At 44.4% G+C, this 23,213-nt stretch overlaps 2 protein-coding genes and 1 long non-coding RNA gene across 9 annotated transcripts in view; 2 read left to right on the top strand and 1 right to left on the bottom strand.

Moving 5' to 3' along the window:
* Positions 1-14,372, bottom strand: part of anapc1 (anaphase promoting complex subunit 1) — a 54,857-nt gene extending 40,485 nt beyond the window's left edge. For 5 of the 7 annotated variants that reach the window (XR_009715202.1, XR_009715199.1, XR_009715200.1 and 2 more), the window contains exons 1-47: positions 14,184-14,363; positions 13,471-13,710; positions 13,191-13,355; positions 13,065-13,107; positions 12,822-12,919; positions 12,642-12,724; positions 12,487-12,560; positions 12,262-12,407; positions 11,997-12,154; positions 11,589-11,720; positions 11,314-11,517; positions 11,135-11,234; positions 10,945-11,040; positions 10,795-10,860; positions 10,588-10,725; positions 10,259-10,402; positions 10,078-10,138; positions 9,220-9,275; positions 8,977-9,108; positions 8,804-8,878; positions 8,353-8,475; positions 8,093-8,253; positions 6,658-6,749; positions 6,430-6,578; positions 6,205-6,283; positions 5,753-5,783; positions 5,397-5,473; positions 5,152-5,330; positions 4,986-5,072; positions 4,778-4,917; positions 4,575-4,693; positions 4,315-4,445; positions 4,089-4,229; positions 3,839-3,991; positions 3,670-3,751; positions 3,506-3,597; positions 3,214-3,348; positions 3,057-3,139; positions 2,860-2,938; positions 2,708-2,782; positions 2,570-2,625; positions 2,351-2,498; positions 2,086-2,282; positions 929-1,015; positions 674-791; positions 205-282; positions 59-126 (exon numbers count right to left, since the gene is read on the bottom strand). Coding sequence is in view for 1 of the 7 variants with exons in the window: in XM_061285519.1 (XP_061141503.1) it covers positions 59-126; positions 205-282; positions 674-791; positions 929-1,015; positions 2,086-2,282; positions 2,351-2,498; positions 2,570-2,625; positions 2,708-2,782; positions 2,860-2,938; positions 3,057-3,139; positions 3,214-3,348; positions 3,506-3,597; positions 3,670-3,751; positions 3,839-3,991; positions 4,089-4,229; positions 4,315-4,445; positions 4,575-4,693; positions 4,778-4,917; positions 4,986-5,072; positions 5,152-5,330; positions 5,397-5,473; positions 5,753-5,783; positions 6,205-6,283; positions 6,430-6,578; positions 6,658-6,749; positions 8,093-8,253; positions 8,353-8,475; positions 8,804-8,878; positions 8,977-9,108; positions 9,220-9,275; positions 10,078-10,138; positions 10,259-10,402; positions 10,588-10,725; positions 10,795-10,860; positions 10,945-11,040; positions 11,135-11,234; positions 11,314-11,517; positions 11,589-11,720; positions 11,997-12,154; positions 12,262-12,407; positions 12,487-12,560; positions 12,642-12,724; positions 12,822-12,919; positions 13,065-13,107; positions 13,191-13,355; positions 13,471-13,686 (5,147 nt within the window). In the remaining 6 variants the exon portion in view is untranslated. Of the gene's footprint in view, positions 1-58; positions 127-204; positions 283-673; positions 792-928; positions 1,016-2,085; positions 2,283-2,350; positions 2,499-2,569; positions 2,626-2,707; positions 2,783-2,859; positions 2,939-3,056; positions 3,140-3,213; positions 3,349-3,505; positions 3,598-3,669; positions 3,752-3,838; positions 3,992-4,088; positions 4,230-4,314; positions 4,446-4,574; positions 4,694-4,777; positions 4,918-4,985; positions 5,073-5,151; positions 5,331-5,396; positions 5,474-5,752; positions 5,784-6,204; positions 6,284-6,429; positions 6,579-6,657; positions 6,750-8,092; positions 8,254-8,352; positions 8,476-8,803; positions 8,879-8,976; positions 9,109-9,219; positions 9,276-10,077; positions 10,139-10,258; positions 10,403-10,587; positions 10,726-10,794; positions 10,861-10,944; positions 11,041-11,134; positions 11,235-11,313; positions 11,518-11,588; positions 11,721-11,996; positions 12,155-12,261; positions 12,408-12,469; positions 12,561-12,641; positions 12,725-12,821; positions 12,920-13,064; positions 13,108-13,190; positions 13,356-13,470; positions 13,711-14,183 lie in introns of those variants that run through there. The other 2 variants (XR_009715201.1, XR_009715203.1) reach the window with 2 other exon arrangements.
* On the top strand, positions 4,913-7,350 carry LOC133158348 (uncharacterized). The gene is made up of 4 exons (XR_009715204.1): positions 4,913-5,095; positions 5,170-5,404; positions 5,708-6,468; positions 7,008-7,350. It is a non-coding gene; the product is annotated as an uncharacterized LOC133158348 (long non-coding RNA).
* Positions 14,373-18,696: 4,324 nt separating the features above from the next.
* On the top strand, positions 18,697-22,152 carry vip (vasoactive intestinal peptide). The gene is made up of 6 exons (XM_061285961.1): positions 18,697-18,854; positions 19,691-19,795; positions 19,970-20,074; positions 20,661-20,786; positions 20,904-21,015; positions 21,095-22,152. Exons 1-6 carry the CDS (start codon positions 18,745-18,747, stop codon positions 21,101-21,103), a joined length of 567 nt encoding a protein of 188 aa, XP_061141945.1. The 5' UTR covers positions 18,697-18,744; the 3' UTR covers positions 21,104-22,152.
* The last annotated feature ends 1,061 nt before the right edge of the window (positions 22,153-23,213 follow it).

The raw sequence follows: 23,213 nt of genomic DNA, 5'->3' as shown, positions 1-23,213 counted from the left end.
TAAGCCCTCAGGAGAAAGAATCTGTTTCATTTTAAGGGTGGTTCAGCATCTTCCTCACTTGAGGTGTTGCACTTCCTTGATCAGGTCAATGGAAAGTTCCCAGTAACGAGGCCCCTTCACTCGAACCTGCCAGGAGATTGTAAACGGATTCAATTAGAACGACACGAGTCCAAAGGCGACGTGGCTGTTGTTATTTTTTTTTACCCGCTTGAGGAGGTGCAGCTCGGGCAGCATGGTCGGAGCCATCAGCTCCACCGTGGTCTCGTCGTACCAGTCGGTTTTCTGCGGAGATAAATATGAAAATAAATATGAATATATAAAAAAAAAGTCAATGCAAGTAAGCATTATTAATCTGATATATTTTTATTAAGTTTAAACATCAGCGCCGATGTCGCAATGTTATGACTGATCCCAACATATTAGTAAAAGAGCTTGAAGAACCAACCACAAGTGGACCAAAACAAAATTACAGCGGCCATTCATGAGCCATTTTTCTTCACGCTAACTGCCAGATGGCGGATTCAGCGGCAGTTTCTAGGGTGAAGTGAAACTAGCGTACGACGCGCATTACTTGCTCGCTCGTGAGGAAGTCACACAGCGAACACGAAACCACGAGGAGGAAGCGAGTACGATGACACGGTAGGAATGAATCAAAGACCTCACTGCCTTTTACCTTGTAGGTGACCTCCAGGAGGGCGTAGCAAGGCTTAAGGGAGTCCACGTCAACCGGCACCAGCAGCCGGCTCTCGGCGGCCAGAACAATGAGATGGCGCAGCGCCTGCAGGTGATAGCTGAAGAATACAGACGTAACCAAATTTGAGGAGGAATGCCAAATCGTGTTATGTGACATTTGTGAGGCCGGCCGTGAGAAATCAACTTCATGTCGATTTAAATGCTGTATTTCAAATGAGTGCTGTGTTCATCTCACCGGTTGTCTGTGCTATGTGAGGGGAAGTGAGGATAGAGGGAACAGAGCAGAGCAGCGATGGCTGAGTTGGATGTGCTCAAGCTGAACCTGATCAGATATATATATAATAATAATAAAAACAAACATTACCATTATTAAACCATCAATTATTGCCATAAATGTTAGAGGCACAAACAAAGGTGGGACAAAACACAAAAAGCCACAGAAAATCATTTTGACGAGGACGGCCGCGCTCTCATTGTGTTTTAATAATAGCTCTCGGCGTCACGGGCCACTCGCCGGGCTCTCGATCATAATGGCTGTTGCTGTTTGAAGATCGTACTTTGACGAAAGGAGCCATTATTGTGATTAAAAGAAGAGGGGGCAAAAGACGTCACGGCACTCGCCGTCAGTTGAAGGCATTTCGCTGGGTGACGGCGGTGGCCTTGAATTTTTAAATTTCACATCAACTGATCATATTTTCCTTTTTCTTTTAGAGATGATAGATGGAAATGATCCATTTGTCCACTGTAAATATAAATAATTCTGCTCGGATTAAAAAGCACAATGAAAATCAATTGGAGGTAAAAAGCGAGTGACAGGATGACGTGATAACGACACAAAAGTGGCCGCAATGAGAGCGAACTGAATGAAAAGGCATCAAATGCAACAATGGCACACTTTGACGGACTTTTGAACCCGACCTACGTCCTGACATTCAGACTGCGCTCCAAACATTTATCGGCTAAATGCCTTTCAACCAAATACGAGCAAGCTTTCATACAAAAGCGTGATCTGTTGACAGCGACGTGGCTTCCCTTTATTTGATGCGCTGTGACGTTCGGCCGGCGTGCATATGAACTCGAGAGAGGACTATATTGTCTTCATTTGTATGCTATCCCAAGTTGAATGATGTGCAGCCCCGCCAACAAAACAAGGAGCAAGAAGAACTTGACGAATACTCCTGTGCGTTTCAAAAGTTTAATCTTGCCAGGGCTAAACTTTTTTTTTTTTCTCTTCTCAATTCTTGTATGACAAGTCAATGTTTCAAATGCGACGGTAACGATCGTTGTTTAGATAAAAGTAGTGCTTTGCCCCCATCTTGTGGCATACCGGTGCCATGGAACTACAGCGGTGGCGTCGCCGTTTCAATTGGCGTTTTGTGGGTGGCGTCTCACCTTCCCCCTCCCAGGAAAAGCATGCCGAGCGCCATGTGATGAGCCATGTGGAAGCCGTAGTTCATCTCGCCGCCGGTTCGGTAGTGCAGGAAGCGGCAGAGCTGTAGCACCTTCAGGTTGCCCGTGCCGGCCATCACCATGGACATGGACAGCAGGATCATGGACAGCGCCGTCTGCATGTTGTAGCAGCCCGGCTCCTGCGGGAACCGCAGCGGATGTTGGTGGACATCAACGCCATGTGATCATTACAAACGCAACGACTTACCGCAGCGGCTGTACCGTAGAAGGACATCAGCCTCATGAAGTTCTTGGCAAAGTCGTAGAGGCAGTCGAAGGCATCCGAGTTGGCGGAACCGGCGAATCGCAGGCCGAGCGCCATGCAAGCTCCGGCTGTGATGTAATCCTGCACTTGGCTGAGATGCGCGGAATGGAAGTTTAGCGGCTAAGTTCGGCGGGTGCTTGTTGTGTGAAGACGGAAACTCACATCCACGTCTCCATGTTGATGTTTTCTGGTGAGTCCGAATGAGACCCCCTCATGATCTGAATACGAAGAGCCAACAACTAAGATGGAATGCAAATCAACAATGTACTAAATGCGACCGGTTTGAGTCTTTCTTTTCACCTGCGGCACGTTACTTTTGACCCATTCTGTATTAGGGAGGATTTCATCCCACATGATGAGGCACCTGGCCAGGGTCTTGAAGGAGCAACGAGACGATAAACACTTATTTGTGACGATTAGTAAAGATGAATTCCCACGCCGGCCGCACTAACCCTGAGCAGAAGAAACTCTGGCTTGATGAAATCCAATAGGAACCAAGTATCTGGAGGTTTCAGCCAGTCAGCTATGGACCTGGTAGAGGGCCAAGTGTTCATACACATTCACTTGATTCACTGGTTTCACTCGTTTGAAAGCCTACTATGAAGTCAGACGTCTTGTTCAGAACAATTCAAAAGGTGACTTTTCTCACCGGTTGTTGGTCTTCAAATAGATCATGGCGAGTGCCAGCGTGGCCCCAGGACACGTCACATCCACATTGATAGTGTCGCCCTCCTGTCAACGACCATGAATACCCTTCAGCCAGTATGCTAACGATGAGCCGGGTTTGAGAGTCCCATTCAGCGTACCTTGATCTGGTAGCTGGGAGATTTATGTCTCTCTCGGCTGGCTCCGACTGGGGCCCTTCGATGGCCCCCTACCATATACTGATACAGTTGCTCTGGGACGTTCAGGTCACTCATCCCAATTAGGTTGCTGCCTTGCTGCAAGAGAAGACAGCAAATGATATGTGTGTTGTGAAAGCAGTGACTTAAAAACATGTTTCAAACCAGTTTGTGTTTCCAAGGCAGAAATATTTTGCAGTGGTTGCCTTGTTTTTTCTGTATACAAAACAAAAAAAAAGGTTTGGATGTGGCTCACCCCGAGGCAGACCATCCCAAGAGCTAATCCCGCAGCTAGGGAATAGGACTCCCTGTCGGTGCAGTATTCCATCTCCGGACCTGGAGGTCGCCCTGAAGAATATTTAGAGAAACACTGACTGTACACAGCTAACAAGCTAAAACAATTAACAAATGGTCCCTCACCTATTTCTGATTGTAGAACCTCAGCAATGTGTCTGTGTCCTGTTCCCTGATACACCAGCCCGATGCCGATTACAGACGCCACCTACAAAAGGGATGGGCGGGTCTGGAAAACTCCGGCTCGAGGAACTCCACTTTATAGCAGAAAAGTCATCATTTGTCCCAATCCCACCTGTATATTGTGTGGGACATCCAACTCAGTGGAGGTGGGAGGAAGCAGGGCAGGGATGTGGATGCTGAGCAGGCGGGTGGTGGACACGTCCATGGTACCCAGTCGCGCTGCTGCCACGCCCAGGAGAAGCCCGATGGTGGTCATCTCGTGGCCCTGAGGAAGACACGCTCGAGTTGAGCTGCGGTCCTTTTTTTCCAACACGGCTCCAAGATCAAATGTGACAAATGTGTATTCACAGAGTGATGTGCACCTTGGTGAGGTAGTCGTGTATGTTGAGTGTCCCAAGCTTGGTGAGATGCCCGTTGAGGCCCAGCGCCATGAGGAAGCCAGCGTGCTCGTTGGCCATCTCTTGGTTCTTGTTTTTGTTGTAGACAATCCAAGCCGAGTCCACCTGAAGACGGACGCAAGAAGAGGGCCGCTTCGTTTATCGACACGCGGTCACGTGGCAGCTCGGTCGTGGGGACGTGGGGACTCGCCTGCGACGCGGGGGCGATCTTGAGTCCGGCAGCGACGCCGTTGTGGAAGCTGGGCCAGCTGGGCATATTGGCCGGGACGTCAATATTCCCGCTGTTCAGGTTGACCATGGTGTTCCTGGGTGGGGCACGACCTAGACCACATTGAAACATGCGAGACCGTGAACACATAACTGGTAAGATATCAAAATGAATCCGCATTTTGGCTCAAGCAAGTTTATATGTTGACTCGGTCCCTAACATCCACAAATGCGTTTCATGACCTGTGAGGTTGAGTTTCGGGATGGGTAAAAGTTCTGTAGGTACAGGCTGGTAGGAGAACAGAGTGAAGAGGCCCCTTCCCACTGGGAGGGACATGGTCCTTTGACACAGCTGAAGGAGTCTGGGAAATGTAAACAATGACAAAGAGGGCGTTAAAATGGACCCAATGAAAGATGTCATTCATGCTTTCAATGACAAAACTCACTTGTTCTCTTTCTCTTCTATGTACTCGTGGTCCGAGACCTCCGGGAGCTGAACGACGCAGACCCGGACTGGCTTGGAGCTCTGCAGAAGCCTTCGGACTTCCTGGACCCTAAGATCCTGACTCCAGATCAGTCCTGTGACCTATCGAGTGTGAGATGAAATTTGCTCAGCGTCGAATAATAATTTGCAGATGCGACGAGCGAGGGTACCTCCTGAATGATGTCCGACATTCCGTCCTCCTCCTCGTCGGCCTCTGTGGTCGCGGGAGGTTCCAAGGACAAACTTGAGCTCACAGACTGGACACACGCACACAATCGCAGTATGAAACAGTAACTTGACACCGTGCTAATGACTTGAACTCATATTTACACTCACAGCTTTGCTTTTCACCAGGGTCATGTTGTGGGCCTGTCTGGTGCGGTCCTGCCGGCCAATCAGCAGGCAAACCTCCTCTGACCAATCGGCGCAGGGCTGCTCCCGGCAGTGGTAGATGGCGTCTCGGATGGGCAGAGCCACGCCGAAAGGGACCGACTCCAAGTCTTTGAGGGTGAACCCTGAACCGCAACCAAACGTAAAGCGATCATATACTGTGAGATTGGTAAAGTCCGAAAGACATTCACCTTGCGAGGTGAGCCAGACCACGAGCTGCTCAGCCAGACTCCCGCTGCACGACTTGACTTGATTCACGCTCGTCTGTCTAGAATACAGACAATAAATATATTTTGAAAATAAATCAATCATCAAAATAAACACAACTCGATCTTGGGGGATGGAAAATAGCTAGAAACATCCTAATGAATTATATTTCCTCCTAACTATTTGCTTTAATTATAAATATATTTAATAGAATAAATGAATGTATGTAATTGTTTTTCAGTGCTTTACCCTACTGTTGCATGAATCCTTTTTTTTTTGTGTGTGTAATTGACAGTTGCCCTTTCAAATCGGCTCCTCATAGCACTGTGAGCTGATTCACCTTTTGTACTGCTGCTCACTGGTCTTTTGGCCTGAAGAGGGGAAAAACAGAAAGAGGTCAACATGCTCGATAATTAGCACCATCATCAGACATCCGCGGCTCTGCTGTATTGTCTCCATTCAGCCGGCACAAATTGAAAACACGGGAGCGCAAATTGCACTTTCGATTGCTCCTGTGTTGGGTGATGATGGTTTGGGTGAAAGAAAAACAAAAAAAACACCACAATGCTGTCAGACTACAAAGTCAATGTCCAAGTGATTCTCAAGGCCCCATCAAATACTTGCAAGGAGCTGTCTGTCATCATCACGGTATCCTTTTACAAAGCAAAAGCATCGCATCACACGCCTTTATTTTTGCTTCCTGAGGCGGTGCGCTGGGATTGACAAGGGTGGCGCATCGGGACAGCTCGCGCACAAACGCATACGGCGGGTGACGTCATGGCAGCCACTGACCTGCAGAGAGCTTCACCAAGTATTCAGACGCATTGGATGTGGTGGCTTTGTCGTCGCCGCTGATGTAGAGAGCATAACTCTGAAGATGCAGAGAAAGTATATATAAGACAGACTTCATTTTCCATTTGTCAATTTTCTATCTCGCTGACCCTTAAAAGAGATGAAGCATGACAAAGGCCAGAGCAAAGATTCGGACCCAGGGACTGTGTATATGAGCAGACCTACCAGAACCAACAGCCGGAGCCTGTGGCAGACACCGGGCAGGTAGGGGAAAGGCGGGACCGATTCCCCTTGCAGGCAGCTACTGAGCCAGCTGAAGATGCAGGGAGGTTCCGCACGCAGGAAAGACGGATGCTGCATTTGACCAATCAGAGCTGAGGAGAAATAAGAAGTGTGAAAAGTGGCCTTTTCTGCACCCCAAAATATTACAATCGTTGAATTAGAAAGTCCTACACTGGTCTATGAGGCAGCTCTCTGTGAATCCATTGATTAATGATGGGTAGTCTCTCCAGTAGAGATCCACATAATCTTCCAACTGCAGGTCTCTGCAAAAAAAAAAAAAGAAAAATTCTTCCATCACTCAAAGTTTCGTTTAAAACAAACATAAGCACAAAATTGTAATTTTACTCTTAATCATACAAGCAAAAGATTATGTGTATTCACAGCCTATGATCGTGGCCACGCGATATTAAGCTCTCTCCCTTGCCGCGGTCAGTTTGCTTCTCTCCGGATTATTGTTGAGTTAGTCGCCGTGCTATAAATATTTCACCTGCCTTCCCTTCATCTTCATGCAACGAGTGCAGGAAGAAGAGGAGGAGGCGGAGAAGGCAGCCTGAGTGGAGCAAAATGACAGCTGACCTACACGATGATGATTTCGGCAGCTTTTTAAAAAACACGGGACAAGGACACAGTGAAGAATACAGGACACGTGCATGTTTAAAACCAGGACAAAAAAACGGTTCTCCTCTCCCTGTGACATTCGGCGTTATTGTTTTGTGGTAATTAAACTCGGAGTCAGACCTGGTCCTTTTGTTTAACTTGACATAATCAATAGTTTTTAATTCAGCACGAGCGCTTCGTCCCACTCGGCTCTGTGTCCATTTAACCAAAATGGGTGACTTTAAAAGGGAGCATTATAGTTTACAAAAAAAAAAGGAAAGAAAAAAAGATGGGGTGGAATAGAAAAAAAAAAAAAAAAAGAAAAACACAATCAACAAGAGAACTGACAAGCCTCACCAAAAGAGGGCGTGAATACTTTTGCAACCACACGACCTACACGTTGGTATTGCAATGTATTCATCTTGGGTTTTTTTTTTACATTACAAAAACCTGGAATTTTAACAGGGATGTGAACACTTTTGATTTTCACTGTATGGTCATGGGTTAAACTATTTCTCCCGACTGCAGTCTTGCCTAACAAGCCCCGCTGTTTGCCCACAAAGACCAGCACGCAATCAGGCTTCTTCGGTGTGGTGAGAAACAAACTGGCAGAGGTTAAGTGAGCGCCGTGATTGGTGACAATGAACGGCGAGTGGGAGGCAGAAGCGCTCTTGAGCGTAATTGTGCAGCGCTGCTTTTTGCCTCGAGAAGCTCAGCGACGAAACGACCTCTGCATTTTATTCAACTTTGCAAACGGTTCAACATTCACTCTGAATGTCAACAAAGGCATTCTGGGAAATGGACTTGAAGTGCTTTTTTTTTTCCTGTTTGTTTCATGAGAAGGTGGCAACCTTTCAATAGCAATCAGCCTGACATGAGAAGCTCGGAGGCGGAATCACAGAATAAAAGCCGATTATATAAAAACTGCCTTTTGTCTAGCCAAGCAAACTACAAAATCCTATGAACCCAACCACATGCAGTTGCTAGAAAAGGACAAAATGGTGGTTACCTGGCGAGCTGCTGCAGAAGACACACCAGGGACAAGGCCCTCTCTCGGTGCAATTCGTTGAGGAGCAGCTCCTGGTAGAGCAGGTGAAGAACGTAGAAGAGGGCCGGAATGTGAACGAAGAGGGGCGCCGTGTTGTCTAAGACGCAGGAAGAGGACGGCGCCTGGAAAGCAAACAGGGGGACACGGGAAGTGAATTGAACAATTTGGAATTCTGGACTGGCTTTTGCTGTTTCTTGATCGTTATCGATTTGGTCGCATACAGATGAGAGGTCCCCATCGTCCGGGATGACGCTGGCGTTAAAGCCACTAGAGGCTGCTGGTTTGGCGTCGGAATGAGAATCCATCTGGCGGTGGTAATGACTTCCCAGCAAGTACTCCCAATCCTAAACACGAAACAGATGCATGGTTTTGATTACCGCTAGTTAATTATTTGACATCATTAAAGCAAAAATGTACGGTAGTATTGCTTTACGGCTGGTTTTACAAAGTATGGTTCAAATGACACGACTTCATTTTTTCGTGTGGTATAATAAAAATATGTGACATGATAGCCTGGGTATTAATCTGCAATCAGTGGTTTTCAATTTTTTTTTACAATAGCCTAACCGATTAATCGGCTGATATTAGCTCTTAAAAAAAAATCACCAAAAACTAGCTAGCTTATCGACATTACAACATGAAACAAAGCATAGTTCATCGTTAGTCACACACCTCATCGCAACCTCCATCACAGGGACGAGCTTTCTTAGCCGCAATCACCGGCGAGAGAGGCACTTCAAAATTCAGCTGAAGAAGTAGGGGAAGGGTGTGAGAGTCACTATTTCAAGTCAGGATTAGCTCTTCTGGTTTTAATTAGCGAAGGGGGAAAAAAAACAAAAACTGACATTCCGGGTCCAGGTCAGGCGCTCCGTGTTGTAGCCCATCAGCTTCAAGAAACAAGTGACAAACAGGTTCCACTCACTGTGGGGGCTTGTGCCGCCAGGGGCGTTGTAAATTGTGTACCATTTCACCAAAACCTACATATGAAACATGACAAAATGTAAAAAGAGAAATAGGTCATGCCTTTTAGTTCTTTTTTTATATATATATAAAACAAGCAGGTCTGATGATGAAAAGTCTCCACAAACCTTCATGGCAGCTTCCTTGGGCAGGATGAAACGAATGGCCTGAAGACATTTCCGAACTAAATGAAAAGAGAAACGTAAGGCGGACACATTAGAACCGATTAACACCCTTTTTAGACCCACGGCAGGTGATTGATCTTGACCCGATCGTATTCGGCGTGGACCGAAATATCTCCATTGGACACCCCGAATTGAAAAGGTCAGTGGCGAGGCAGATCAATGCCATTTCATTAGGGTCTGGTAAAAGACTTATCTGCAAGATTGATAATGATATAATGGGCAGAGAGGAAAAAAAAAAAAAAAGTTTGATGCACACAAAGCACTTGTAATTGGGTGCATACGTGTCACAAAAGGCTGAAAAATCATCAGCGGTTTGTATTTTTTCCGAGAATGGGCGAGAGCTCAACGGTTACAGCTTGAAACGATTAGTTTGCTTCAAGTCTTCTTAAATCACAACTTTTCATCATCTGTTTTCATGATTACAGCAGTGTGTGTGTTTGTTTGTGTACCTTGTGATGGCATCCTCAATACGTCACAGTAACAATGTAGGGCAAACTTAATTTCCAGGACCCAACTGTTCTGACTCAGCCAGAACAGTGTGTGTGTGTGTGTGTGTGTGTGTGTGTGCGTGCGCATGCGTCTGTCTGCGTCGGACCAAAAGCAGGTTTTGAATACATCAGCATGCATATACTAGTCAGAAATAACTTCTCTATGCATTGGTATACACGGATGGATACTGATTTGGAGATGCACAGTCATTACAATCATAATAATTTAATACAATTTGGTTATTTTTCGAAGGTGTGCTCTATAGAAGCAGCTGTAGCGTTCTGGTATGCAAGAAAAAAAAAAAAAGCTTACCCAGCTCAGAGACAGCAATGTCCGGGATGGAAATTCTCAGCATGGTGCCGTTACTTAGTTCCTGGAGAAAGACCCAAGATTATTATTGAATTCATTGTTGCAAGACACAACAATCTGTAACAATGTTTGGAAACATGTTTATTAGACGACTGAGTGTGTAAAGAAAAAAAAAAAATCCCACCAGAGTTACACGGTTGCTGACAGGGTCCCGGAGGGCGTGGATGTAGCGCAAAGCCTGCTGGTAAGTGTAGTCCTCTAAAAAAGATGCTTCGTGGTGCTTCATGTTTGGGCCCCTTGGATCGGACACGGGCGAGGGCATGGCGGCCTGAGGGCGTCGTTGGATGACCAAATCAAAGTACAGTGCAGTGAAAATCCACATTTATCACCGGAGTACACCTTTGTGGTTTCTACATGATTTTTATTTCACATCAATTAAAAAGGAGTGTTCATTAGTTACTGAATTTCGTGTATTATGTCTCTATCAAGTAGAGGAATAACAGCTCTGATTACCTCGTCCATTCTTTGCAAATTCCTGCTGCTTGCATTAGTGGGCGTGCTAACTTGCTCCTGCGGCGTGTAGGGACCGACACGGTTGTTGTTAAGACCGAAAGTGGATGGCAGGAGGCCGGGCACAAACACCTGGCTGACCTTGAGGGGGAGAAGCGCAAAATAAACACACGTCACATGTGCAGGTGACGGATTTGTCGTCGTCCTTACCCGGGTGACACCCGTGTAGAGAATTAGGCTGCCGCAGGCCTCCAATACCAGCATTGCATCAATGTTCTGAAAGTAGGATTTTTTTTTTTAAATGTCAAGTACAGTAAACCTTGGCTAAATCAAGCTTCTCTAGCATGGTCGTTGGTTCACCTGCAAAGGCTCCGCATCTTTGGCGGCGATGTTCGTCACGGAGGCGAAGATGAGCTGAGACGTGTCGTTGCTCTCCACGAATTTCACACATCTGAGGTTCCGGAGATAAGAGAGGATGTCAGGCTAGGAAATACAAACTAGCTACAATACCTCTCCCCACTTTCAGACAATGTTTTGACTCCAACCTGAGTTGCTGGTGCGACTCCACCAGGAAACAGAGGTAGCGGTTCTCGCAGAGGTCGGAGGTCAGGAACACTTTGGACGCCTGGCTGCTCATCTCTCTGTCCAGGCTGGGGGGAAAAAAAAACAAACAGTGACTTTTTGGCAGAAACTGGCAATGTCCAAATTTGGTCAATGACAGCTTCCAACCTGTGGCACGCAGTTGTCTCGCTCCATAGCTGCTCCATGCACAGATCTGGGATGATGGGCTCCGGCACCGTCTCATTGATGGTGCTGTTGGGCGAGTGCGCCATGCCGTGATGGTGGCCCGCAGGTGACGAGGAGTGCAGGGTCGTGTTAAAGCGAGCCGCGCCCGATAAGGACGGCATCGCCATGCCCGGAGAGTGGTCGCGACTAGGTGTGAAAAGAGCAGCTGTGTTCACATCCTTCTGTCTAGGCGGAAATAACAGATGCAAGAAACTGACCTGACGGCAGCCATCTTGGATATACCCGGGGAATGGACGCGGGAGTGCATTACTGGTGAGGACATGAGGGTTCTGCTCTGGTGGCTGTGCACGGTGCTGTAGTGATGAGGGCTGTTGGCACCAATGACACCACTTAAAAAAAATTAAAAAAAAAGGGCAATATTAACAAGAAGAAAAGCTCTGACATCACCTTTATTCTTTATTATACACAGAAATGTAATGATAGTTGATTGCTCTATTTTTTTTCATTTATATTATGATTCAGAATAAAAATTTGAAAAGTTATACTGACAAGGTAAAGGCAGCAGTTTAAAATAAATATTGATCGCTTGTCACTTTGTCTGCTATGCTGCCTTGTGACATCCACGTGTGGAGCTAAATGAATTCCATACACTTTTATAAACGTACCTTGCTCCAGCGCCGGGATTGAACCTGGCTGCCTTGCTGCCACACGGGGTGTCCAAGCGGGAGTGGTTGCGCAGGTGTGACATAAGGAGGCCCGTGGCCTGGAAGCCGAGAGGTTCGGCAAAGGGCTCGGCGAGACAACTAAGCACCATCGAGCGCTCCTGGTGAAGGTGAGACACTGGAGGTTGACTTCCAGCTGATGCCGATATCATTGTGTCGCTACTAGCCCATCCCTAAACATAAGCTACCGTACAAGATCTTATCATACCTCAGATGTGACCTTGCGCAGCCTCCACACCGAGTGTATTCCGTGCTCACTATCGTAAGTGACGATGACGGAGGGCTGACAGCAGGTGAAGACGATCTTTGAGCTGGATTCCGTCATGTACTCCACGCGAGAGCTGTCAAACGGACCTGGCAGGCAAACGGTGATCAACAAAATAGATACATTGCTCCAGGTTGGAGGCTCCACTCACGGCATTGATTGTTTTACCAGAGGGTTTGTACACCACTGGTGCCACCTCATCTATCGGATGCAGCATGCTGAACAAGTAGGGAAGTGGCTCGCTGTGGAGGAAAACACGTCAAAAGAATGTGTGTATGTAACCCCGCGGGTGTGTGTGCAGAGTTGCGGGTGTTAGCCTTTACCCCGAAGGGTTGAGCTGGCCGTCAGCTGCTGTGATTTTACGCTCAAACACAAGTCCGAACTTAGTCGGCCAGGCTTTGGACACCTGTAGGAGAATAAATACACGAGTACTTCTTTAAGCCGACTTTTCACGTATCAGTAAAAAAAGGTCGACGAACGGGGTGGTGCGTGTTTGTTTTCACCTGGAACGGCAGCGGCGAGAGGAAATCTTTGCCGGTCACGGTGTGGATGTTGATGCAGCCGTTCTGGACGATGCACACCGTGTGCTCCAGCTGTTCTTCTGTGAAACACAACCACGCCTTAGCATGATCAGAAGCATGGACATATTTACAACCTCAATTCGAATTTGAGTGCTAGTCGATTTTCTTTTTTCATCCAATCCGATTTCTCTTGGAAGAACTTGGAAGACAAAAATGACACTGTACCATCCTTCTTGCTCGGAGGGACAGCAAAGTCACACCATAAAGCCTGCAGATGGAACACACAAAAAAAACGGCCACAAATTGTCACCATGAATCTGAAATTCAAATTTACAATAATCCTCCACTAACCTGCTCCACCGGGCTGTCCACAGTGAACGCCTTGTAAACATTCGAGCCATGTGCCCGGCTACCCTTGGTCCAGACCACCACGTTCCCTGCCGAGTAAAGCTCCTCTTCGAACTCCACACCCTGCTCCGGGACCTCCATGCAGCCCTTCCTCAGCTGCCAGCTTTCCTGCCAATCAAACACATCACCAATGAATTCCAATCCTCACGAGCCGGGTTCAAGGTCATTACAGTAGCGGAGTTTTCATCTGTAAAATTTCATCGGGCTTGTAAATAATGCTTACCCGCTCTCTCTCCTGCAGGCTGACCTCCTGCAGGGAGCCCGCCAGGCCGGCGGCGCAGTCCGACGTCCAGAGTTCTGAGGCGGGCTGCAGCTCCCGCAGCTGCAGGTTGAAAGCGTTGGGGTGGTTCTTGCAGTGATCACGGCCAAACGGGACAAACGACTGCAATTCCCCTGCGGCAATCATCGTGGCTGTCTCTTCATACACGACGTCCGACATGAGTCCCAGATATCAGCATTATTTCTGAAAAGGAAATTGCACTGATGGTCATGGTGTGTTTAGTGCAGGGTTGACTTTATATCGGATTGTGTTCAACCCAACAACAAAAACTCGATCAACATTATTTCAGTATACCTCCAATAAAGGTACAGAAAACAACATATAGTTCGACAAGACAGACAGATTTGGCATCATTGTTCTAGTAGGAAAGATTTATATATGTGTGCATATATACATAGGTGGCACATTACACCAATCTTGCACGCGTAATTCTTAAACTTGACTTTTTACAGAAGCTACATGCTAAAACGCTATTAGTTGCGATCTATAGTTATGTAAATCATTACTTTGTTTTTGACATTCTGGAGGTATCATACGCGTTTTGACGGGTGAGCTATGCACGCGTCAAAGACGCTGGTGCGTTCACGAACCACACTAGTGTGCTAATTCGGCTAAAAGGAGCATCACACTGCCACTCACGCAACAGAAGCACCAACCTGATAATAACGAATATTCTGGCTCTTATCGTGGAGTCCTCGTCTTCTAAACGTGTCAAGGTGCGGCTTAAACGCAAAGTTAGAACATAAAACACAAACACACACACACGCACTTACAATTTGACTAGCGGCAACTTTTCAATTGACCGCCGACATGTTTGCTGTATTGGCATCCTTCCGCTTCCGTCTACTCAGCCAATCAGAGAGCGAAATATGGTGACGTCAATATTACGTCGACTTGGCCTATCATAAATATAATACATATTAATATAAAAAAAATAACTAAAAAATAAACACATTAATGAAAAGTAGGTGCAAAATTTAAAAAAAATAACATCAAATGAAAACTAAATGAAAAAATAGTAATTACTCATTACAGCACAGTTATTATTGATTGAATGACATTAAAACAAACATTTTAGGATATTATATTATTCTCGTTTGTTCTAAAACAATATGAAATTATTTCATTACTAGTTGTATTTGACTCATGTAATCTCATGTTGCCAGTTATACCGCTTATGCAATTGGAACGATAGACCAAGCATGTGAATAAACGTTGTTGTGTATAAGGCGCACAATCTGCACAATATCAGATGAGCTACATTATATATGTGTGTGGGTGCGTATAACAATATCTGCAGAATCATTGTTGTAAGTTATGTTGTAATATTCACTGTAAGTCTTTGCAGTTGTGGTCAATGGGAGTCTTTTATTTTTGTGTTACTGTTTGTCCCAAATATTGCAGGCAATCTTAATTCTGCTCTGACTCACACTTCCTGCGTTTCCCCCACCATTTGTGAAGGACTTTGCCACAGGCGGAAGTTGACATCTGAGCTAGGCAGGATGCAGTGCCCACATTTGATATTTTTCTTAACAAACTGGATAAAGAAGTTTCTCAAATATTGCCCATAAAATACATCAAGCAAAGTTATTAAATCAACTTTTTGTATAGTTCCTGCTTTTTAAACAAAGCCTGTCTCTCATAGCTGCAGTGGCTTCGGTGTTGCGTAACATTTGAAAACAGCCGAATGGACCTCATGCAGACATCCGTCACACAAAAAAAGGAAAACAGATAAAATTGCTCTTTCATCTCTTACTGAAAACACGGAAATGGACTTATTTGCCACTTAACCATCATCCATTTCGCTTGCTGGTTTTTGCTCGGTGGGCTCATCCTCGCCATAACGCGCAAATACTTTGGGAAGGCTGCTTTTGTATTTGGGACCCAGAATATATATACAATTATTTTTATATTTGGATTCAAATCTGTATGATCATTCAATATCAATAAATTGACAAGTCCTACAAAAGGCAAAGCAAAAACCTTATATGCCCCCTAACACACACACACACACACAACATTTCAAGTCCTCTCAAGACATTTTGACATGTCACCACAGAAAAGGCAGCAGTGGTGCTAACGTTGCTAACAACATTAATGATACCTGCCGCCACCTCCTGCCGCACAATGGTGGAAAGCGGCCCGCCACCATTATCTCATTATTGAACACATTTTCTCTGTGGATGGATGGATGGATGGATGGATGGATGGATGGATGGATGGATGGTACCGTACTTCCAAGACAGACAGACAGACAGACAGACAGACAGACAGACAGACAGACAGACAGACAGACAGACAGACAGACAGACAGACAGACAGACAGACAGACAGACAGACAGACAGACAGACAGATAGACAGATAGATAGATAGATAGATAGATAGATAGATAGATAGATAGATAGATAGATAGATAGATAGATAGATAGATAGATAGATAGATAGATAGATAGATAGATAGATAGATAGATAGATAGATAGATAGATAGATAGATAGATAGATAGATAGATAGATAGATAGATAGATAGATAGATAGATAGATAGATAGATAGATAATTACATTGGCACTGACCCAAATGCATTCGGGGAAGGTTCTCGGCCCGGTTAACGAGCGAGTTAATTAAAGATGGCTGGCATGTCGGTGCGTAATGTCGTCCAAATGAATTTATGAGCTTACTTCATTCAGGATGCAAGCACGAGCTCTGGACGTCAAATTAACGCACAGGGCCAAAACAAGAGCCCCCATTAGCAAATCCTCCGGGGAATTCTGACCATGAGCTCATATGAGAAGGTCTCGCACTAATCTTCATGAAACACTTTTTGTATTTGGTCCGGGAAGCGTGTCATCGTTGCTTTAAGATGGCTCATTTCCTCAACTTTCCATTTTGAGCTGGAAGCAGGTGGACCTGACTCGCTATCGAGGGAATATCTCCGGAATTGATCTCGAATGTCTTTTGGCTGCAAGCAACAGAGGATCACATGATTTCCTTTAGAAAGATAATAAATAGGCTTTCTTTTTTACACAATGTCATAGATCAATAAGAGACAATATTTTTTATTCATGAAAGTCATTATTTTGAAGCCAATTTTAAACCTCCGTGTTGCTTTAATGTTGACTGGTGCATTTTCATTGTCTTTATTTGAATCCATATTATTGAATACTGTTTGATGATCCAAATCTTTTATTGTTCTTATGTTTTGAACCATAAATCTACCACTCCTCTGTCATTTGCTCATTTAGCATTTACGCCACGTCTTCGACTACATTGACCTCAATAGTTCCGACAAACGACTCTTCCATTCTGATTGTCCGTCATGTCATCTTTTCTGCTTCAGGCCCCGCTTTGCTTTGTTTCAAACGCCACATTTATCATCTGCATCGAGCCGCCCCTCTCACGCCGCCGCCATGATGTCAGCAGTCACCCCCCATCACAGAGTCGCCACTCTGGGCTCGGCTAATTGGATGAAGCGGCCCACGGGAGGCACTCAGTTCGCCGGGGGATTCCCCTCATCACCATGTGGCTTCTTTGATCCATTTTGACCCAAAACAGTATTTTTGGAACACACATCGAATGGGAAAATGAAATAGACCCCCCCAAGTTCTGGCTGGCAGTAACTTTTCTACAAATTCCAAAATTACCGTAATTTTCGGACTATGAGTCGCGTTTCTTTTTCATAGTTTGGGCGACTTATACTCAGGAGCGACTTATATACATATATATGTTCTTTTTCACTTTTTTGGGCATTTTAAGGCTGGTGCGACTTATACTCCGGTGCGACTTATAATCCGAAAATTACGGTAGACCAAAAAAAGTCAATGAGGAGTTTTGGTGCCATAATAGAGAAGATGCACCCCCCAAAAAAACCCCACTAAAATAAGGTGACTGTTGTTTGGCATTTGAGATAACTTTTGTCAAATATGTATCTATATTTTCTATATTAAGTTAGTGTACTAACAGACAGCCCTTGAACCTTTTGACCTGACGCACGTAAGATTATTGGATGGCACTTTTCGAGTGAAGACGTAATGTTACAAATCCAAGATGGTGGACACACACAAAGACACGCACACTCAGCCACGGCAGCAACGGTCCTGGTCCAAAGGAACGTTTCCCCTCCCATGCAAACATTCCATCAAGATCAACACAATAATGCTCGCTTCCCCTTCCTGGCGGGCTCTGTCTCCAGTCACTGCTGTCAATTATGACCAACTTGGCCCCTAATCTACTTTCTCTGCGGCCTGATCACATTACAGTTCAAATGGTGCCATCATGGTGGGGTGGATGGGGAGGTGGGAGATGCAGTAGGGGATGTGGGGAGGGGGGGGGGGGGGGCTGGTCAGTCTGACAAATATTTGACGTGGGCTTGATGTCATATTGGACTTGCCATTGGAATCATTGTGGCACGAAAAAGTTGCTTTTGGCATGAGCTGGATCATCCGTACAGTGTGTCGGTGGCATCTAGTGGAATCTGGACCTCCAAAAAGTCCATTATCAAGAAATTTAAAAAAAAACAAAAAACAAAAAAAATCTTGTTAGGAGAGCACTCAAAATGGATGGATGGATGGATGGATGGATGGATGGATCAAGTGATAATCTGCAACATCCACCCTCTCTGTGTGTTTATGTGGATTGAATACGACACAGAATAAAAAAAAGTCTAGGGGTAACGCCACAGGCAAGTTCTTGGTTGCTATAATCCGGAAGCTAACATCTCAAATCTGTGCTGGAAGACAAAGGATTTCAAGGTGGTGGGAACAGTAAATGCACCATTAACCTATGAAATAGGCCAGTTGGAATCACTGGAAATTCAAACAAAATCATGCTGGAATGGGTCCAAAACAAGTACAGCCTAATGTCATCTTTATTTGGTCATTTTATGCCATTTACTTCAATTTATAATACAATAGGGTTACTAACACCTTAAAACTGCCACTGTGTCGAAATAAGAACTTGTCTTTTGTCTCTTTTAAATTTTAAATTTTATTTTTTTTAACGTCATCATACCCAAATTGCCCATACAGTGAACTCAGCCCGGGTCATTCATTTGCGCGTCCAGTGAATAATTAAAAAAGAAAAAGAAAAAACACTAATTTGACCATGGGCCGTGCAGTGCGTCGCGGCGGTGACGTCAGCAGAGACGTTTACGTCTCAGCAACCGCCCCCCCCCCCTCTAATTGTTTTGGGGGTCCACACGGGGCGCGCAAGTGTATAAAATGGACAACAGAAGACGACACAACACAGCAGAACAACAAGAGAAAGGACGACAGCAAGCCAAAGAGGATTCCTGCGCATTTACTAGCCTTTCCTTCCTTCTACGGCACATGTAAGACTTTTCCAGAATTTGGGCTGCATGCTGCATATTGTATTTGTTCTCAATACCTGCTCGTGTTGGAGACTCAAAAAGTTAAAAGATAAAATATTTTTTTTACGTGGATTTGTAAAGATTCGGGATTATGGTGGTTTTCGAATGGTCGTCCGAAGTCGGCTCCGTGCGTAATTACGCAGTGGATGCGCCGTGCGTTCTCTCTATTTTACGATGTTGATCAGCTATTAAGATGATTTTTAAAGCACAATAAGTTTTTGTATTTACGGTTAACAAGTTTTGGGGTGTTTTTTTGGGGGTCATTTTTGGTTGAATCGTGGTGCCGCAATAAACAAGGCAAATCAAAATAATTTTGCTTGCAACGCTCGTAACGTTTGGAAGAAAAGAAGGTCAAAAAATATTCTAAAGCGAAAATAGATTTGAATCACATTGCTCTGCTCTCATGTGGAAGTTGTCCTGTGCGCAATTACGCATTACTTTCTTTTTCTCGTTTGACAAGATTTGCCATCTTTTAAAATGCGTTTTTCAGTTAAGAAACATCGAATCCGAAATGTAGTTTCTAGATGCAGATTGGTGACAAAATCGACTGAATTTGCCTTTTAACAAAATATAATTATTGATGTGTTTTAATGCATGATTGTTGGGTAAATTCATGCCCAATCCTCATTTGAATTTTATTCCGAGCCTAAACACGCTTGGGTGCCCCCACCCAAAGCAAAAAGACCCGTGACACATCATTAAGATTACCATAGTGGGCATTTGGTCATTTTAGCCAAAAGGAAATTCCGCCACTTACATTTTGCATCACAGTCGAATGAAGTTCCCTTTGTCTTCAGGTGTAAAGCGATGTCACAACGTAGCGGCCCCCAGCTTCTTCTCCTCTTTGCCCTCTTCAGTGTGCTCTACTCCCGGACTCTCAGTCTGCCCTATGCATCCATGAGGTCAGAACAACCGCATGGCTCCGATTCTGTCTGCGTCTTTGTTGTCGTCTCCATTTACAAGTCATAAGAAAGGTTAAAAACGTAGTTGAAAGAGCCATTAAGATACGGAGTGGTACGTGCTTGGTATTTTGTTGATTTGATTAGGAGTCATTGGAATGATTTTGTCTCGTGCAGACCAACGAGACACGCTGACGGTCTTTTCACCAGCGGCTACAGCAAACTTCTGGGACAGCTCTCAGCCAGGAGATACTTGGAGTCTCTGATTGGGAAGCGAGTCAAGTAGGTGGATGCTCCTGTATTATTCTTGTTGAGAAAATATTGTCTTAAATGGGGAATCATTTCGTTTGAATATGCTCACATTTATGATTGGACTTGTTTAGCATGTTTGATTATTTAATTTTTTTTAGGTTGCCTTAAGTGAGCATTTTAATGTAACAATTTAGTAATGACTACCGTAATTTTCGGACTATAAGTCGCGTTTTTTTTCATAGTTTGGGTGGGGGGGCGACTTATACTCAGGAGTGACTTATATACATATAAATGTTTGTTTTTTTTCACTTTTTTGGGCATTTTATGGCTGGTGCGACTTATAGTCCGAAAATTACGGTAACTATTTTGCAGAAAAAATTAAAAACATGTACCACCCACTTTTTTTTTGTTGCAAATACAATTTATGTGAGTAGGTCCAGTGACATTTGCAATGATAAGAGCGGACTTGCCTGATGATGCATATTGTTAAAGGTTAAGTGATGCCACGAGTGCCTGCTTGCACGTTGTTGCCCAGCCAGCCGGGTCGGACGACGACGAGCGAGCGAGCGAGCTTAATGCCTTCTCTTATCTCACGTTGACTCTACCGTGTCACCAGTGACGAGCTGATGGACGAGCCGGTCAAGCGCCACTCGGACGCCATCTTCACAGACAACTACAGCCGCTTCCGTAAACAGATGGCCGTCAAGAAGTACCTCAACTCGGTCTTAACAGGGAAGAGGAGGTAAGCTGTGATTCTTTCTTATACCACTAGAGGGAGCCATAGCAGCACCACGCTTTGACGATGGCTGATTTAGACCACGCATTTGTCACGTAATGGATAAAGTATCTTCCTCAACAGTCTCGAAAATGCCGGCACGAGCGACCAGGAAGAGTCCAGGGACGAGCCCGACACCTTCCAGGAGAACTACGACGATATCAACGTCGACCACCTGCTAAACAACCTACAGCTGGTACGACGAAACGTAAAAACAACTCCCGCATCTTCCACAGTCAACTGTCTAAACGGTGTCTTTGTTTTTGCTAACCCAGCCGCTTTGAGAAGAGGTCCCGACGTTTGGAGTCAATGTGGCGAAAATATCCCTTCCAGCGACAACAACAACAAAAATTGCAGCATTCACCCAAAGAGCCCAGCAAGGAAGACACGCGTCCAGTGTGGTTCTTATCTAGTTTTCCTCACTTAACACACGTATTAGACCACCAGGCATTTAAAAAAGAAAACAGATGAAGAAAAGTTTGGATGTGGATTCTTTCCATCATTTTAAAATGACGTTTTATGCCAACACTGACTTATATTTGGAGCAAATATAAATTCCCATCAATCATCAATGTTCCCAAAAAGCATTTGCGGAAAGTTTTGGATTAATCTTGGTCTCATTATTTTTATATCGCAAAAAATTGCCATTTGATTAGGGGTGTGTACACTTTTTACATGTGCTGTATCGGTGAGCAACGTTACAGAAACCTACCTACCAAAAAAAAAAAATTAACCAATGGTGGTCTAATACATTTGTTAAGCACTGTATATATGTTTACAATTTTTATCTTCTATTAATGCTTTCACACATGAACATTGACACAAAATTGCCCCAGAACTTTTCTTTGAAATAGCAACATTTAATAGCGACACTTTCTTCCCCAATAAATACCTACTGACACCTTTGCATTTGGCACTTATTTACTTTAAACAATTTGGGCCAGTCCCACTTGCAGTTATGTGAAACTGCAGAGATTGAAACCCCATCATATTTGGACTTTGAAGAATTCCCCACAATTCCAAGTAACCCGTTTTCTTGGAACATATCGGTCGACCATTTTGTTCACATTATGAATGGAAATACCTTTATTCAATTGCAACTATATCCGACTGGCTAACGTACTGATGCTGAGGAGGCAAAGAAATAACGTGATTGATTTTCCGATGGACCCCAGATGCATTTCATCACTTTCTACTATTGCACTTGTAGAGCAAACACAGTCCTAACCATGCATGGAACTGCCTATAGCATCATATCATGACGACATATGACGTATGTACAGTATGTATGTGCGCCACTCACCAAATAAAAGATGTCCCTTTTATTTTTCAACGCTGAGTCCTTTGGTCTGCCTCATTGTTTCACCACCCCTGGGGAGAAAAAGAGAAATTTCATCAGACAAAATACCAAAATACTACACCCAAAAAAAAGTCAATATCATGAAATGTACAAGAAAAAAGTCAAAGTTCAATTTTGATTCGGACATACATTTCAAAAGAAATCATAATGACAGCAAAATCATCATTTTTAAAAAAAATGCAATATTATTTGGAGTGAAATCACCTCATTTGTTGAGTTTCTTCAATAAACAACTTGCACTGTATCCAACAAATAACATTGCTGTATTATTCAACTCATATAAAACAATAAACCGGATATGTATTTATGGTCAATGTACTTAGGCCATGTATCCAAATGAGGTCATAATGACAAGAATGTCAAGCCGGCCGGATGTGCCCAAATTTTCCTTTTGCTGCGAGACGAGCCAAATGATTCCTCCGCAGTGTTTTTGTGACTCATTTGGTTTCGAAGTGTCACATGGAAGCAACTATTTGACTCATAAATGTCAACAAGGAACGTTCTGCAGGGCCGCACGCTGACTTGTTTCGATAATTGCAACCAGCCCAAGCGTCCCTCTTATAATGGACGGGCGACTGGTTTCTGCTGACTCGGCACAATCAAAAAAAAAATAAAATAATACGATCAATACTATAGGGCGGCTATATTTTAAAATCAATTGTGTAGTTTGTCAACACGTGATTTATACTTTAAAAATTAAGTCTCACGATTTATGCTTTTTTTCTGAGAATAAATCAAAATTGTTGACAATGTCCTGTGTTTTGTGTGGCTGTCATTATTTATCCATATGTTGTGTGTGCATACGTGTGCCCGCTTTTCAGTACATAGGTACGTAATTACTGTCTGTTATGTGGAGTGGCTCGACTCATGAACTCATCACTGATGATCTTAATGGACCAAACAGGGTAAAAATAGACAACAGAGAGAGGGCTCGAGCTGTTCAAAACCACGTGAGTCAGTTTCGCCCCCCCAAAAAAAATACAGCATTTTCCAAATGACTTTCTACAGTATTAAACTTTACAAAAACAATCACA

This window comes from Syngnathus typhle, linkage group LG8 (assembly GCF_033458585.1).
Source record: "Syngnathus typhle isolate RoL2023-S1 ecotype Sweden linkage group LG8, RoL_Styp_1.0, whole genome shotgun sequence".
Classification (NCBI taxonomy): domain Eukaryota; kingdom Metazoa; phylum Chordata; class Actinopteri; order Syngnathiformes; family Syngnathidae; genus Syngnathus; species Syngnathus typhle.
The sequence above is the reverse complement of the archived record's forward strand: the minus strand, read 5'-3'. Positions and strand labels throughout refer to the sequence as shown.

Excerpts from the sequence above, each read along its gene's own strand:
- vip (XM_061285961.1), top strand. The coding sequence starts at position 18,745 with ATGGACAACAGAAGACGACACAACACAGCAGAACAACAAGAGAAAGGA. Across the intron at positions 18,855-19,690 it reads TCCTTCCTTCTACGGCACAT|GTGTAAAGCGATGTCACAAC; the intron begins GTAAGACTTTTC and ends CTTTGTCTTCAG. Across the intron at positions 20,787-20,903 it reads GTCTTAACAGGGAAGAGGAG|TCTCGAAAATGCCGGCACGA; the intron begins GTAAGCTGTGAT and ends CTTCCTCAACAG.